This window comes from Pseudophryne corroboree, chromosome 12 (assembly GCF_028390025.1).
Source record: "Pseudophryne corroboree isolate aPseCor3 chromosome 12, aPseCor3.hap2, whole genome shotgun sequence".
Taxonomy (NCBI): Eukaryota; Metazoa; Chordata; class Amphibia; order Anura; family Myobatrachidae; genus Pseudophryne; species Pseudophryne corroboree.
Window position 1 is genome coordinate 118,139,680 of NC_086455.1, and position 14,717 is coordinate 118,154,396.

The window sequence follows — 14,717 nt, forward strand, 5'->3', positions numbered from 1 at the left end:
GAACTGATTGACCAAACTGAAGGTCCTCAGAGCCCAAGGTATCAAACTTATAGAACTTTGCAAACGTGTTCGAACCTGACCAAGTAGCTGCTCGGCAGAGCGGTTAGGCCGAGACACCCCAGGCAGCCGCTCAAGAGGAACCCACCGACCTAGTAGAGTGGGCCTGTACAGATTTTAGAACCGGCAAGCCTACCATGGAATAAGCATGCTGGATAGTGAGCCTGATCCAACGTCCAATAGACTGCTTTGAAGCAGGACACCCAATCTTATTGGGATCGTAAAGAACAAACAGTGAGTCCACAGAGATTTCCTGTGACGAGCTGTGTCAAGAAATTGCTGACGAGTTCTGAGTTCAGCTCTGTCCTCATGGAAAATTAAATAGGGACATTTTTGAGACAAAGATAGATATTTTACGTCCACCTCCTGTAACGGTTCAAACCAGTCCAATTGGAGGAACTGCAGCACCAAATTGAGATCCCAAGGTGCCGTGGGAGGCACAAAGGGAGGTTGGATGTGCAGAACACCTTTCAAGGATGTCTGGAACTCAGGGAGAGAAGTTTTTGAAAGAAAATGGACAAGGCCGAAATCTGGACTTTTATGGAGCCCAGACGTAGGCCCACACCCACTCCTGACTACAGAAAAAGCAGGAAACGTTCACACCCACTCCGGACTACAGAAAAAGCAGGAAACGTCCCAGATGAAATTCCACCACAGAATAATTTCTGCTCTCACACCAAGAGTCGTATTTCTTCTAAATACGGTGGTAATGTGTAGACGTTACCCCCTTCCTGGCTTGGATCACAGTCGGGATAACTTTGTTAGGGATCCCTCTTCTGGCTAAAATCAGCCGTTCAACTTCTATGCAGTCAAATGTAGCCGCAGAAAGTCTTGATAGACGAACAGGCCCTGTTGCAAAAGATCCTCACAAAGAGGTAGAGGCCAGGTATCTTCGAGGAGCATCTCCAGAAGGTCCAAGTACCAAGCCCTTCTTGGCCAGTCCGAAGCAAGGAGTATTGCTTGAACCTTTTCCCTTTTTATTCTTTTTAGAATTCTTGGGATCAGAGGAAGTGGAGGAAACACGTACACCATCAGATAGACCCATGGAGTCGTCAGAGCGTCTACCGCCACTGCCTGTGGGTCTCTCGACCTGGAACAATACCGCTTGAGCTTCTTGCTGAGACAAGAGGCCATCATGTCGATTTGTGGATATCCCCATTTTCGTGTCAAGCATCTAAACACTTCCGGGTGAAAGCCCCACTCCCCCGGGTGCAGGTCGTGTCTGCTGAGGAAGTCTGCTTCCCAGTTGTCTACTCCCGGAATTAAGACCGCTGATAACGCCACAGCGGTTTTTTCTGCCCAGAGGAGAATTCTTGACACCTCTGACATTGCTGCTATTCATTTCATTCCGCCCTGTCGGTTTATGTACGTCACTGCCGTCTTATTGTCCAACTGGACCTGAATGGCCCGATCTTGAAGAAGATGTGAGGCCTGCAGAAGGGCGCTGTATATCGCCCTGAGTTCCAGAATGTTGATTGGAAGGATGACTTCCTGACTTGACCACCTTCCTTGAAACTGCTCCCCCTGGGTGACTGCATCCCAACCTCTGAGGCTTGCGTCCGTGGTTAACAGGATCCAGTTCTGAATTCCGAACCTCGACGAGGTGAGAAGTCTGTATCCACCACAGAAGGGAGATCCTGGCTTTTGGTGACAGACGGATCCTCTGGTGTATGTGAAGATGCAATCTGGACCATTTGTCCAACAAATCGAGCTGGAAAGTTCTTGCGTGAATCCTTACATATTGAAGCGCCTCGAAAGAGGCCACCATTTCCCCCAGAAAGCAAATGCATAGATGCACCGATATCCGGGTTGGCTTCTGAACTTCCCGAACCATCAGCTGGATTACCAATGCCTTTCCCAACAGAATGAACACTTTCTGCGACTCCGTGTCCAGTATCATTCCCAGGAATGGACGCCTCTGTGCTGATTCTAGGTGAAATTTCAGAAGGTTTAGAATCCACCCGTGATCCTGGAGAAGTTTGGTTAAGAGACCATTGCTGTCCAGTAACCTCTCCAAGAACTGTGCCTTTATCAGGAGATCGTCTAGGTACGGAATTATATTCACTCCCTGTTTGCGGAGTATAAACATCATCTCTGCCATCACTTTGGTGAATACCCTCGGTGCCGTGGAGAGACCAAACAGCAGGGCCTGGAACTGGTAGTGACAGTCCTGCAGTGCAAACCGTAGATAAGCCTGATGAGGCGGCCAGATCGGAATGTGAAGGTACGCATCCTCGATATCAAGAGACACTACGAATTCCCCTTCCTCCAGTCCTGAGATCACCGCTCCCAGAGACTCCATCTTGAACACTCTTAAGAACGGGTTCAAGGACTTGAGGTTCAGAATCTGCCGTACCGAACCATCCGGTTTCGGTACTACAAACAAGTTGGAATAGTACCTTTTATTGTGAAGATGAGGTGGAACTGGAACAATGACTTGAGTCTGTACCAGTTTTTGGATGGCCTGCTGTAAAGTTATAATTGCCTCTTGTGAAACTAGTAAGCCTGATTTGAAGAATCTGTGAGGTGGGAGACTCTTGGAACTCCAGTCTGTAGCCCTGGGAAATAAGATCTATGACCCAGGGATCCAGTCACGAACTTGACCAGATGTGACTGAAGAATTTTAGTCGGGCTCCTACCTGACAGCCCTCCAGGCATCGCGGTCCACTGTCATGCTGAAGGCTTTGAGGAAGCAGAGCCTGAGCTCTGTTCCTGAGCACCTGCAGTTGATGGTTTGCGTGGTTTACCTCTTTCGCCTCTGGAGGCGGTAGAAGCACCTCTGGATTTGCCCATAAACTTGGCCGTCCGAAAGGACTGTAAATATGAAGCTGAATAAGCTTTCCTGGCTGGGGGAGCTGCGGAAGGAAGATACACAGACTTACCCGCAGCAGCTTTGGAGATCCATTTGTTTAGTTTATCTCCAAACAAGGCCTCTCCTGAGAATGGTAGGCCTTCCATGCCTTTCCTGAAGTCTGCATCAGCAGTCCACTGGCGTAGCCACAAGCCCCTGCGTGCTGACACTGCCATAGCGGTAGTGCGTGCATTAAGCAAGCCTATCTCTTTTATGGCTTCCACCATAAAGTTCGCAGAGTCCTATATATGCTGCAGGAGTAAAACAACCTCCCCCGTAGACAAGGAATCTAACCCCTCAATTAGGTTACCTGACCATTTAGCAATGGCTTTTGTGATTCACGAACATGCAGTAGTGGGTCTCTGGGCCACCCCAGCAGCTGTGTACAATGAATTGAGTGTAGTCTCAATCTTACAATCAGGCTGCACCAGGGACAGGCAATACAATTTTTCGTGACGGCCTAGAGACTGATGCGTCCACTATCAGTTGATTTTACCATTTTTTACTATCCTCCAAAGGAAAAGATGAGAGTAACCTTTTAGGGATTTGAAATTTCTTATCAGGATTAACCCACGGTTCTTCAAACAGGGTATTCAATTCCTTTGACGCAGGAAGAGTAACTGAGGACCTCTTTTTTACATTAAAATAAGATTCCTCACACTCCTCTGACACCTTATCAGGAATTTGCAGAACATCTCTGATAGCCTCTATAAGAGCCTCTATTCCCTGTGACAGAGTAGCATCCCCCACTCCAAATCCACCGCCTCCATGTCTGACCCGTCAGCGTCAGACTGCAGGATATGGGCCAGCGATCGTTTTTGCGGACAAATGGGAGGGGATTGAGACGCTGGTTGAGTCTCTAATCAATCATAAACTCAACCACAGTCTGTCTTAAGTATTGCGTCTCTTTCTCATTGCGGGATAATTTCGGAATTAACCCACTCCGGCTCAGCCCCGCTATTCTGGGAAGGTGCACTGCCCTGAGTACCCAGTAGTGAGCCCCCCCCCCCCAGTGAAGAGGAACACTACGCTGTACAAAAAGCACACTCTTTGCCTGACATAATGTAAATGTGACAGCACACACACACAGGAAAGGGTTAAGCACAATTAACCCACAGAGAGCCCTTCAGGGAGGCACAGAGTTATTTGGAGCCAGCCCCCACTGCGCCCAGAATAAAGTACCCTGATAGGGGACTTAGTACATTAATAATCGCTCCCCCCCTGGTAACGCTGAGGTAATCTGCGCGTCCTTGTCAGTCAGCTTCTGTGTCCACTGCAGAGGGAAAATAGCGCTGGTGAGCTGCTGGATCCGCTCATAGTGAAGACCCCGCTCCTTCAATGGCGCGTGGTCTTCCAGCTTTTTTATACTGGCTGAGATAATCTGGTGCTTAAAATGGAGAGAAAACTGATTTAAGGCTGTTTTTGCCAGTGTGGGTACTGTGTACAGAGACGCAGCTGTGTACTGTGTCTGGAGACGTGCGTCTCCGTACCCTCATGCCGCCATAATGGCCTACACCCCGCTAACCGGGACACCGGCTTAGTATACACCACTCTTCATTCTTCTGGCTTTGTTAGGTGTGGCGGCGTGCTGCGGGAATGTACGCTTGCCGTGGTGGGGCTTGCAAATAGTTCCCTCAGGAGCTCAGTGTCCTGTCAGCAGAGAACGGGACCATTAACCCTTCAAGAGGTTGAGCTTTTCCCCCGCTCCCACTAAGTCCCATGAAGCAGGCCGGCTGGTGCCATCCAGCCCTGCCTGAAAATAACATATAAAATAAATGCAGAAAACTCTTCAGGAGCTTCCATAAGCATGTCTGGCTCCTCCGGGCACATTTTCTAAACTGAGTCTGGTAGGAGGGGCATAGAGGGAGGAGCCAGCCCACACTATCAAATTCTTAAGTGCCCATGGCTCCTAGTGGACCCATCTATACCTCATGGAACTAAATGAAACCCCAGTATCCTCTAGGACGTAAGAGAAAATGCACCCAATGAAATCCCACACACGTAGCACTCTAATGATTAGGTAATGAGGGATGGAATAGAGTTTGTGACCCTAGTATGGTAGGGGTATAGGACTTTGTGTGTAAAAATAATCCTGATAACTGCAGTTCTTTAATCATCAATACACATGACCTACGTTGATACTCTCCCTCCTCATTAAAGTAAATAATGCAGGAGTACGGCTCATCCATGTCCTTTGGGTTAATGCACCTGAAGACAAACTGCAATCGATCACCTGAGAAGGGAAAGTGACAATAAGTGCATTTCAAAATACATGGACATACTGAATGTGACTTCAATAGAGAAAAAAATAAAACAGCACAACAGGAGCTACAATAAGGTGAATGTTACTATACAAACAGATATACAGCTAAATATATACATACAGACAGACAGACATACAGATACACTTATTTATTCATCAGCTATTCAATGTTCTGCTGCTTTTATTCACGTTTATACTCATTTAACATGAGTATAAACACAGTGGGCTAAATCTGAGGACATGACAGGGGCATGAGCATAAGTTGCGCACACAAAATGGCCTTGGTGAGGTCAATAATTCCTAGTAAATTTATACTGTACATTGAACAATGGCTGTTCCCACTGTGTGCCGGGGTCAGGTGTCACCCGCTTTTCTATACGGGTATTTACCTGCTAGTTTCCGGATTTCAAGCCCCAGGCGCTCCTTAAATAAAACGGACGATTTGTGCAGTTCCTTCAGTTTGTCCTTGTTGGCTTTCTTATTTGCTAAGGCAACTAAAAAAAAAGAGCTGTTAATCCCATTATCCACCTGAGGTTATACATAGAATGCAATGTAGAAGATAACACAGGTCTTACGTTCCATCTTCTGGTTCAATTTATCCCGTAACGTCTGGATATTTTCGGATAGCTCTGCACTAAGTTTCTCATTCTCCTTAATCTTGGTCATCTCATTTAGGACATGTTCTTTCTTCTCCTCAATGCACTTGTTCAGGACCTTTATTTCTAGGTGGATAATTAGTATTAAAACAATACATTTCTCGTACATCCATATTGGTGGACACTACTGTACCTTGGGGCAGAGGGCAACAGTGCTGGAGCAGGTCACAATTGTACTACAAATTTGTTGGTTTATGGTTCTACCCCCTCAGTGCCGCACCCTGGAACTTCGTTAGTTTTTTAGTTTCGTGGCTGTAGAGTAGGGCCTGTTTTTCTCTTGTGTAGCTTTTATTGTTTTGTTCACACTATATATGCATGTCAAGGTGTTCAACTGAATACCTACACTGAGCGCGCGGGCTTTAGCGCTAATTACTGCCCTTCTGCAGGTCCCTATCAATAGGCTCCCATCAACTTAGGTCACCCTGCCCGAGTGATCTGGGACTGGTGACCTGTGGCAGAAACGGAGTTTATCCCCAGCTGTCCCAGTCACCTCACTCTCATACATTGCGGGGACGGTACTTGTAAGCAGTACTGAGTTTATCCTCAGCTGTATCAGTCACCTCACTCTCATACATTGCGGGGACGGTACTTGTAAGCAGTACTGAGTTTATCCTCAGCTGTATCAGTCACCTCACTCTCATACATTGCGGGGACGGTACTTGTAAGCAGTACTGAGTTTATCCTCAGCTGTATCAGTCACCTCACTCTCATACATTGCGGGGACGGTACTTGTAAGCAGTGCTGAGTTTATCCTCAGCTGTATCAGTCACCTCACTCTTATACATTGCGGGGACGGGACTAAGCAGTCTGCTTGGAGTGGTGGACATTTCCCTCTGTGACATGGAAAGCCTGTATGCAAAGGATAACCACCATTAATACAAAAGGGGTGCTGCTGTTCCGCCCAAGGAAGGCGAGAGCTCTATAAAGCTGGGTACACAATGAGTGATACATCGTCCATTTGATCGCAACAGCCGATATAACGCCAGGTGGGCACAAACGATGTGTCTGTGAATGATGTTACTCGCAGACATATCGTGTTGGCTCTGCGGCACAGCCGTGGATGATATATCTGAAGATCTGGCTGTGTGTATAGGCGGTCCGCTGTCAGTATACTTGCTGCAGGGGCTGCCGACACAGCTGGGCAAACAAATTCAAATGCCTGCCCAGCTGTGACGTAAGGACGACATATCGAGCGGCTGATCGGTGAGTATACTTACCTGGACCAGCCATTCTCTTGGCGCAACCTCAGGTTCCCCATGTCGTCCTAGTGTATACACAGCATTAGTTTCCTTCAGCCCTGATGAAGTGACTGAGTGTCTTCCCCGGGCATGTTAAGCATGGACCGCCTGAGAGAGACACCCCATTTATGGAGGTTAAGACATAGGCAGCATATGATATAAGTAGGAGGAGGAGTTATTCCCTGCACAGTGCGCTGCTAAAATCACCTCACAGCTTCCCCGTTACTGGTGCTGCCATTACAATCACACCCTGCTGATAATGTGCCTTGTGGGTAATAGGGCAGAATTCTCGGTGTACCCCTCATATTTAGTGCAAGTCCTCAGCAGTTCTGCTTTACCGATAATCTATTTACATATATTGGTTACGGAAAACAACAAATTCCTTCTAAAACCTATAGTTTAGCCTTTGGTTACATATCTAGAGGTATATCGAAGAGATCACTACACCAAGAGTGCGCCAGAAATAAAAGGTGCCGCGATGCGCGCTGCAAGCTGGTAAGGTCACATCCAATTCATATTCAGTTACATATTTCCTGCGACAGGGGGACAGACAATTAGATACTGTATTATGTTGGTCACTTGGAAAATTATCTACCAGTCTGAGAAATAAACGGATGGTAAAGAACGGAATGCAGAATTACTCACCATTGTTGAAGTCTCCAACTCTCTCCATCATCAGTTCCCCGTCTTTATATTTTCTCTCCCAAGCATCTGCAAAATAGAGATTTCAATAGTAACAAAAATAGGATTTGAATTACCTACCGGTAAATCCTTTCCTCGTAGTCCATAAGGGATATTGGGGAGACTTAGTACGATGGGGTATAGACGGGGTCCAAAGGAGCCGATGCACTTTAAATTTCTTCACTGGGTGTGCTGGCTCCTCCCCTCTATGCCCCCTCCCACAGGCAGTTATAGGTAAAACAGTGCCTGAAGGAGAAAGGACATATATGAGAAAAGGAACATGATAACAAAAAGTGGTATATAAATCTCACCAGCACACTACTAACCAGTGATTGCGCTAAGCCCCCAAAAAAGTGGGCCCCAGGGACCCCTCACTTTTAAAAATTGGGGTCCTGCCTGTCCTTTTTTGGGTTCCATCGGAATAAAGGTTCTTATTAATCTTATTAATGATTCAAATATAAAAACACAGACTTGATTTTGACACTATAAAAGTGTTGCAAGGGGGAGGAGGAGGGAAGGGTGACAGTGCTGCGGGGCTGTGTAGCATACAGGACACTCTGCAACAGGGCTGTAACTAGACATTTTGGTGCCCTTTCGCAGAAACTGAATTGGTTCTCCCCCTCTTATAAAGTGAAGAATGGACAGTGTGCGCCATAGCAAAAATGTAGGTTCATGTTTTTTTTCGTGGAGAAGGGGCATGGCCACGTCATAGTAGTGCCGCTTGTACACACTGCACCAGGTAGGACCTCCTATACATGTTTCACACATTGCGCCAGGTAGAGCACGTTACACACATTGCGCCAGGTAGAGCACATTACACACATTGCGCCAGGTAGAGCACGTTACACACATTGCGCCAGGTAGAGCACGTTACACACATTGCGCCAGGTAGAGCACGTTACACACATTGCACCAGGTAGAGCACTTATACAAAAATAATCCATCTTTCAGAAGATAGGAGGTAGTAATGTACACTGATAATATGCTATTGCTAATGCCATCATTCAATACAATATGACTAAAATAACATAAAAACAACTAACTTAGATTTCTAGGTGACCAGTACTATTTTACATCAATGATAGTTACGGTAAAGACACTGCAAAAGCAATGTTTGCAGGAACATAGTGTAATGTATAGGGATTTCATTTGTGTCACAACACGTATTCTGCTCGGGTCTGGGACTCAGGGTCGACAGCAAAAAGGTCGACACCAATTGGTCGACACACCTTAGGTCGACATGGACAAAAGGTAGACAGGAACAAGGCCGACATGGAAAAAGGTCGACATGAGTTTATGTTTTTTTTGGTGTCGTTTTCTTCGTAGAGTGACCGGGAACCCCAATTAGTGCACCGCGTCCCCTCGCATGGCTCGCTACGCTCGCCATGCTTCGGGCATGGTGCCTTCGCTCGGCACAGATTACCGTTCCAATCGTAGTCCACGTGGATCGCTAAGTATGAAAAGGTTCCAGAAAAGAAAAAAATCCTGAAAAAAAATCATGTCGACCTTTTTCCATGTCGACCTAAGGTGTGTCGACCTTTTTGCTGTCGACCTGGAGTCCGGATACCATTCTGCTCCCTCAGAGTAACTTTAGCTAAGGCCACATAACAAGGAGGAGGCCATGACCACAGAGCACACTGTCAGTCACAGCAGTCACGCAGCCAGGAGGACGCTATGAATGGTGCAGCCACCTCCAGGAAACCTGCACACAAACTTTGGAGGAAGGCACTGAGAGAGGGGACCTGTGGGCAGGCAGAGGCTCGGCCGTCCCTGCATTACAGGACATCAGCCTCCGGATTTTAGCCCGGGCACAATAGCACATCCTCCATCTGTCACCTGTAGTGCAGGACCGGGCCAGGTGAAGCTGTGCCTCCCGCTGGTCGGTGCTGACCCCGCGCTGTGCTCTCCTCTTACTTTCAGCAGACCTTCTTCTTCCCATCCCCCTGACTGTACGCCATGGAGTACTGGGCGAACGCCGCTCACACTGGGATCCGCTGGTGCTCAAGCCGGGCTGCACCGGGAGGAGCGCTGATAGCCGCCACTGTCCGTTACCATGGAAACATCCCGCCGCCGCTGCACACACACACATACATACAGACACGGTGCAGACAGAAGGGGGTGGGGCCGTCGAGGCTAAGTTGGTAGGCGCCAGCAGGAGAGGGGGCGGTGTGCGCGCGGAGCAGACAGTGAGGGGAGGCGGGAGTGAACACACTCTCAATGGTCTCCTCCCCTTCCAAGTTCCTCCCTCTGCTGCCGTGGAGACGAAAATTCACTGACAGCGCAGGACAGCGCTGCTGGTCAGAGCGCGTCCTGAGGTTTTTTCATTTTGAGTCCCCACCATCAATAATTGGGTAAAATACGCGCCAATAGCGCGTTTTTGCGATCACTGCTAACATACAACAACCAGCAACGGTTGGTAAAAACAAACGGCAACCGTTGAACAGGTAACCATATAAAAAGAGAACCCGCAGAAAGGTCAACGCACTGAGGCGGGCGCCCAATATCCCTTATGGACTACGAGAAAAGGATTTACCGGTAGGTAAATAAAAAATCCTATTTTCTCTAGCATCAGTAAGGGATATTGGGGAAACTTAATACAATGGGGACGTCCCAAAGCTTCCAGAACGGACGAGAATGTGCGGAGACTTTTGCAGCACCGCCTGCCCAACTGGGTATCCTCTTTGGCCAGGGTATTAAAACTTGTAGAATTTTTACAAAAGTCTTCTTCCCCGACCATGTAGCAGCCCACGGGCAGCCTCCCAGGAGGAGCCCACCGATCTTGTAGAGTGGGCCTTCAGAGACTTAGGAACAGGTAAGGCTGCCAACACATAGGCCTGTTGGATAGCAAGCCTAATCCAACAAGCAAAGGACTGCTTCGAAGCAGGACAACCCTTTTTCTGCGAACAAGGAACCCGTCTTTCTGATCCGAGCCGTTCGCTTGACATAGATCTTCAAGGCATGCACAGCATCCAATGCCTCCGAAGGAGCAGAAGTGCCAGAACTGGACGGAATCACAATAGGTTGATTCAAGTGGAACGCAGAGCCAACCTTCGGCAGGCACTGCTAACCTAGTTTTGAGCTCAGCTCTGTCCTCGTAAAAGACTAAGTAGGGACTTTTACACGATAAAGCCCCCAATTCTGAGACACGTCTATCAGAAGCCAGGGCCAGTAACATCACCATCTTCCACGTGAGGTACTTGCCTTCTACCGTCACCAGAGGTTCAAACCAGGAGGACTGTAGAAATTCCAACACTACATTCAAATCCCAGGGTGCCGTGGGCGGCAAAATAGGAGGTTGAATGTGAAGTACTCCTTGTAAGAAAGTCTGAACTTCTGGCAATACTGCCAATTTCTTCTGGAAGAAAATTGTGAGGGCCAACATCTGGACCTTAATAGAACCCAGGCGTAAGCCCTTATCCACACCAGCTTGCAGGAAACGTCCCAAGTGCAACTCCGCAGGCGGATACGAGTGTTCCTCGTTCATATCTCCTCCAGATATGATGATAGTGTTTTGACACAGGTTTCCTGTCCTGAACCATGGTAGCAATAACTCATTTGGAAAGGCCCTAGTGAGCTAGGATGTTCCTCTCAACCTCCATGCCGCCAAATGAAGTCTCTAAGTCCGGGTAGACGAACAGTCCATGTTGAAGAAGATCTCTTCTTAGTGGTAAAGGCCAAGGGTCTTCGACGGACATGTCCAGAAGATCCACGTATCACGCCCTCCGAGGCCAATCCAGGGCAATCAGAATTGCCTGGAATCCTTGATTTCTGATTCGCTTGAGCACCCTTGGGAGCAACGGAATCGGAGGAAACAGGTAGACCAGCTGGTAAGGCCAAGGCGACGTCAGTGCATCCACTGCCCTCGCCTGAGGGTCCCTGGTTCGTGAGCAATACCAGTGAAGCTTCTTGTTGAGTCGAGAAGCTATCATGTCTATTTGTGGTCAGCCCCACCTGTCGATGATCTGCTGAAACACCTGATGCTGGAGTCCCCACTCCCCCGGGTGGAGATTGTGACGACTCAGGAAGTCCGCTTCCCAGTAGTCCACTCCCGGAATGAAGATTACGGATATTGCTCTTGCATTTATTTTCTCCCAGAAGAGTATCTTTGACACCTCTCGCATGCAGGCTCTGCTTTTTGTCCCTCCTTGCCAACTGATGTACGCCACCGCTGTGGCTTTGTCTGACTACTTGGATCGCTTGATCCTTGAGCAGAGGAGAGGCCTGAAGCAGAGCATTGTAGATCGCCCAAATTTCCAGAATGTTGATCTGAAGGAGGGCTTCGTGAGCCGACCACCTGCCCTGGAACTGAGCCCCTTGGGCGACAGCTCCCTATCCTCTCAGACTCGCACCCATCGTGAGGAGGATCCAATCCTGAATCCCGAAACTCCGGCCTTCCAGGAGATTGGGGGACTGTAGCCACCACAGGAGGGAAATCCTGGCCTGAGGTGACAGCTGTATCACCCGGTGCATCTGTAGATGTGATCCAGACCACTTGCTCAGGAGAACAAACTGAAAAGTTCTGGCATGGAACCTCCCATATTGGATCGCCTCGTATGAGGCAACCATCTTCCCCAACAATCTTATGAAAAGATGGATAGATACTCAAGCAGGTCGGAGCACCATGCGGACCATCTCCTGGAGTGTTCTCGCCTTGTCCTCTGGGAGGAACACCTTCTGGGCCACCGTATCCAGCAACAGGAGCCGCTGAGTTGGCTCCAGGTGGGATTTCTGTACATTGAGAATCCACCCATGGTGTGACAGAAGTTAGATAGTGCGGTCGATATGGAGCAATAAAAGCTCCCTGGATCTTGCTTTTACCAGGAGATCGTCCAGGTAAGGGACAACATTGACCCCCTGGACCCGGATCATCTCCGCCATTACCTTTGTGAATAACCTCAGAGCTGTGGACAGGCCGAATGGCAGTGCCTGGAACTGGTAGCGATCGTCCAGTAGGACAAACCTCAGATAAGCCTGATGAGGTGGCCAAATTGGAATATGAAGATAGGTGTCCTTGATATCCAGGGAAACCATGAATTCCTGGTCTTCCAGGCCCGCAATCACTGCTCTTAAGGATTCCATTTTAAACTTGAAAACCCTGAGATAAGGGTTCAAGGACTTTAGATTCAAAATGGGCCTAACAAACCATTTGGCTTCGGTACCACAAACAGGTTGGAGTAATAACCCTTTCCCCGTTGTTGTATTGTCACTGGAACAATGACGTGGGACTGGACCAACTTTTGGATGGCCTGTTGCATCGTAACTTGCGCATCCTCCAAAGCGGTGAGCTTGATTTGAAAAATCGTTGGAGAGGAGCACCGTCGAACTCCAGCTTGTAGCCCTGAGAAATTAGGTCCCTTACCCAGGTATCCTGGAAGGAGCTTTCCCAGATGCAGCTGAAGTGACGCAGTCGAGCTCCCAACTCAAGAGCCCATCGGGGTGGGTGGGCACCGTCATGCTGAGGACTTAGTGGAAGCAGAACTGGTGCTCTGTTCCTGAGAACTGGTGTTCGCATGTTTTCTTGTCTTACCTCTGGTGCCTCTAGCCGCATTGGAGGCACCTCTGACCCTAGATCGAAATCTGTTCGACCGAAAGAACTGAACAGACGGCCCCGGGTCGGAACGCCTAGCCGGCGGGGCCTCAGAGGGGAGAAACGTGGATTTCCCTGCAGTAACTTTAGAAATCCATGTATCCAACTCAACCCCGAAGAGACATTTGCCAGAAAAGGGGAGGGATTCCACACTGCGCTTGGACTCTGCGTCCGCTATCCATTGTCGCAACCACAAGGCCCTGCGTGCCTACACTGCCATGGCAGAAGTCCTAGCATTAATATTGCCCATCTCCTTGAGCGGGTCACACAGGACGCGTCCTGAATGTGCTTCAGGAGTCACCATAGTGACCAGAGACATATCCCCGGAGAGGCTCACCTGAACTTGAGAAGCCCACGTGTGAATGACATGGGTCATCCAGCAACCCGCTATGACCGGTCTTTGAGATACACTAGCTGCCATGTAGAAGTGTAGTCTCTATTTTTCTGTCCCCAGGGTCCTTTATGGTTAAGGAGCCCGGGGCAGGCAGCACCGCCTTTTTTTTTTTTTTTTACAGTCGAGAGACTGATACGTCAACCCCAGGGGGTCCTTCCCAGAATTTCCTACCTTCAGGAGCAAATGGGAAAAAGTGTGCAAAAATCTTTTTTGACACTTGGTATTTTTTTGTCTGGATTTTTTCAGGCTAACTTAAATAGGTCATTTGGCTTGTTCTGTGTAAAGAAAAACGACTGCTGTGAAGCAGCGTCCTCTAGAGGGAGTTGTAACACGTATAACCAGAATGAGGGGTTCAATATCCTGAGCAGAAGTCGAATCCCCATTAATGGGATCCAAGTCCTCCCCATCCTCCTGTACCTCTTCATCTGAATCAGAGAGTAGAGCAGGTAGACCGCGCTTCTGCGGTCCTGAGTTAGAAAGAGGAAGGGGGGGTGGGGGTCTATGCAACATCTGCCCTAGCAGCTAGGTCTGCAACAGCTTGTTGTAGTAGCTGAGTTTTTTGAACATTAGAAGTGAGTTGTGATGACATATCCGACATCATATTTTTAAGGGCCCCTAGCCAGGAAAGCTCTTGACCCTCTCCCTCCTCACTGAGTTGTGAAGATTGGCTGCATTAGTCACATGATACAGAATCAGATGATAAGGGAGAGAATCTGGTGTGGCATACACTGTATAGTTTGTGTTTACCCATGTTCACAGTAAATCACAATGACATACACACAGACAGTAATATTTAGCAAGCCTGCCCTTACTGTATGTGAGAGGGAGATATAGAGGAGACCAGCACACCCCAGCTATACAGCCCCAGTGAGGCTGTCAGATTATTATACCACAGTGAAAACCTATGATTTCTGTCATGCATAGGACACAGATTGTGTATAATAGCGGCTCTCCCCCTTTGCTACACCCTGTACCAGTTTTTCAGCGTGT

The 14,717-nt window shown here is 48.4% G+C and overlaps 1 protein-coding gene across 3 annotated transcripts in view; it reads right to left on the reverse strand.

The window, feature by feature from the left end:
- The window catches only part of SPC25 (SPC25 component of NDC80 kinetochore complex), a 31,991-nt gene that overhangs the window by 8,481 nt on the left and 8,793 nt on the right, over positions 1-14,717 (reverse strand). For all 3 annotated transcript variants that reach the window (XM_063947925.1, XM_063947924.1, XM_063947923.1), the window contains exons 3-6: positions 7,711-7,776; positions 5,747-5,893; positions 5,561-5,665; positions 5,043-5,141 (exon numbers count right to left, since the gene is read on the reverse strand). In XM_063947925.1, coding sequence (XP_063803995.1) covers positions 5,043-5,141; positions 5,561-5,665; positions 5,747-5,893; positions 7,711-7,776 — 417 coding nt within the window. The remainder of the gene's footprint in view (positions 1-5,042; positions 5,142-5,560; positions 5,666-5,746; positions 5,894-7,710; positions 7,777-14,717) is intronic.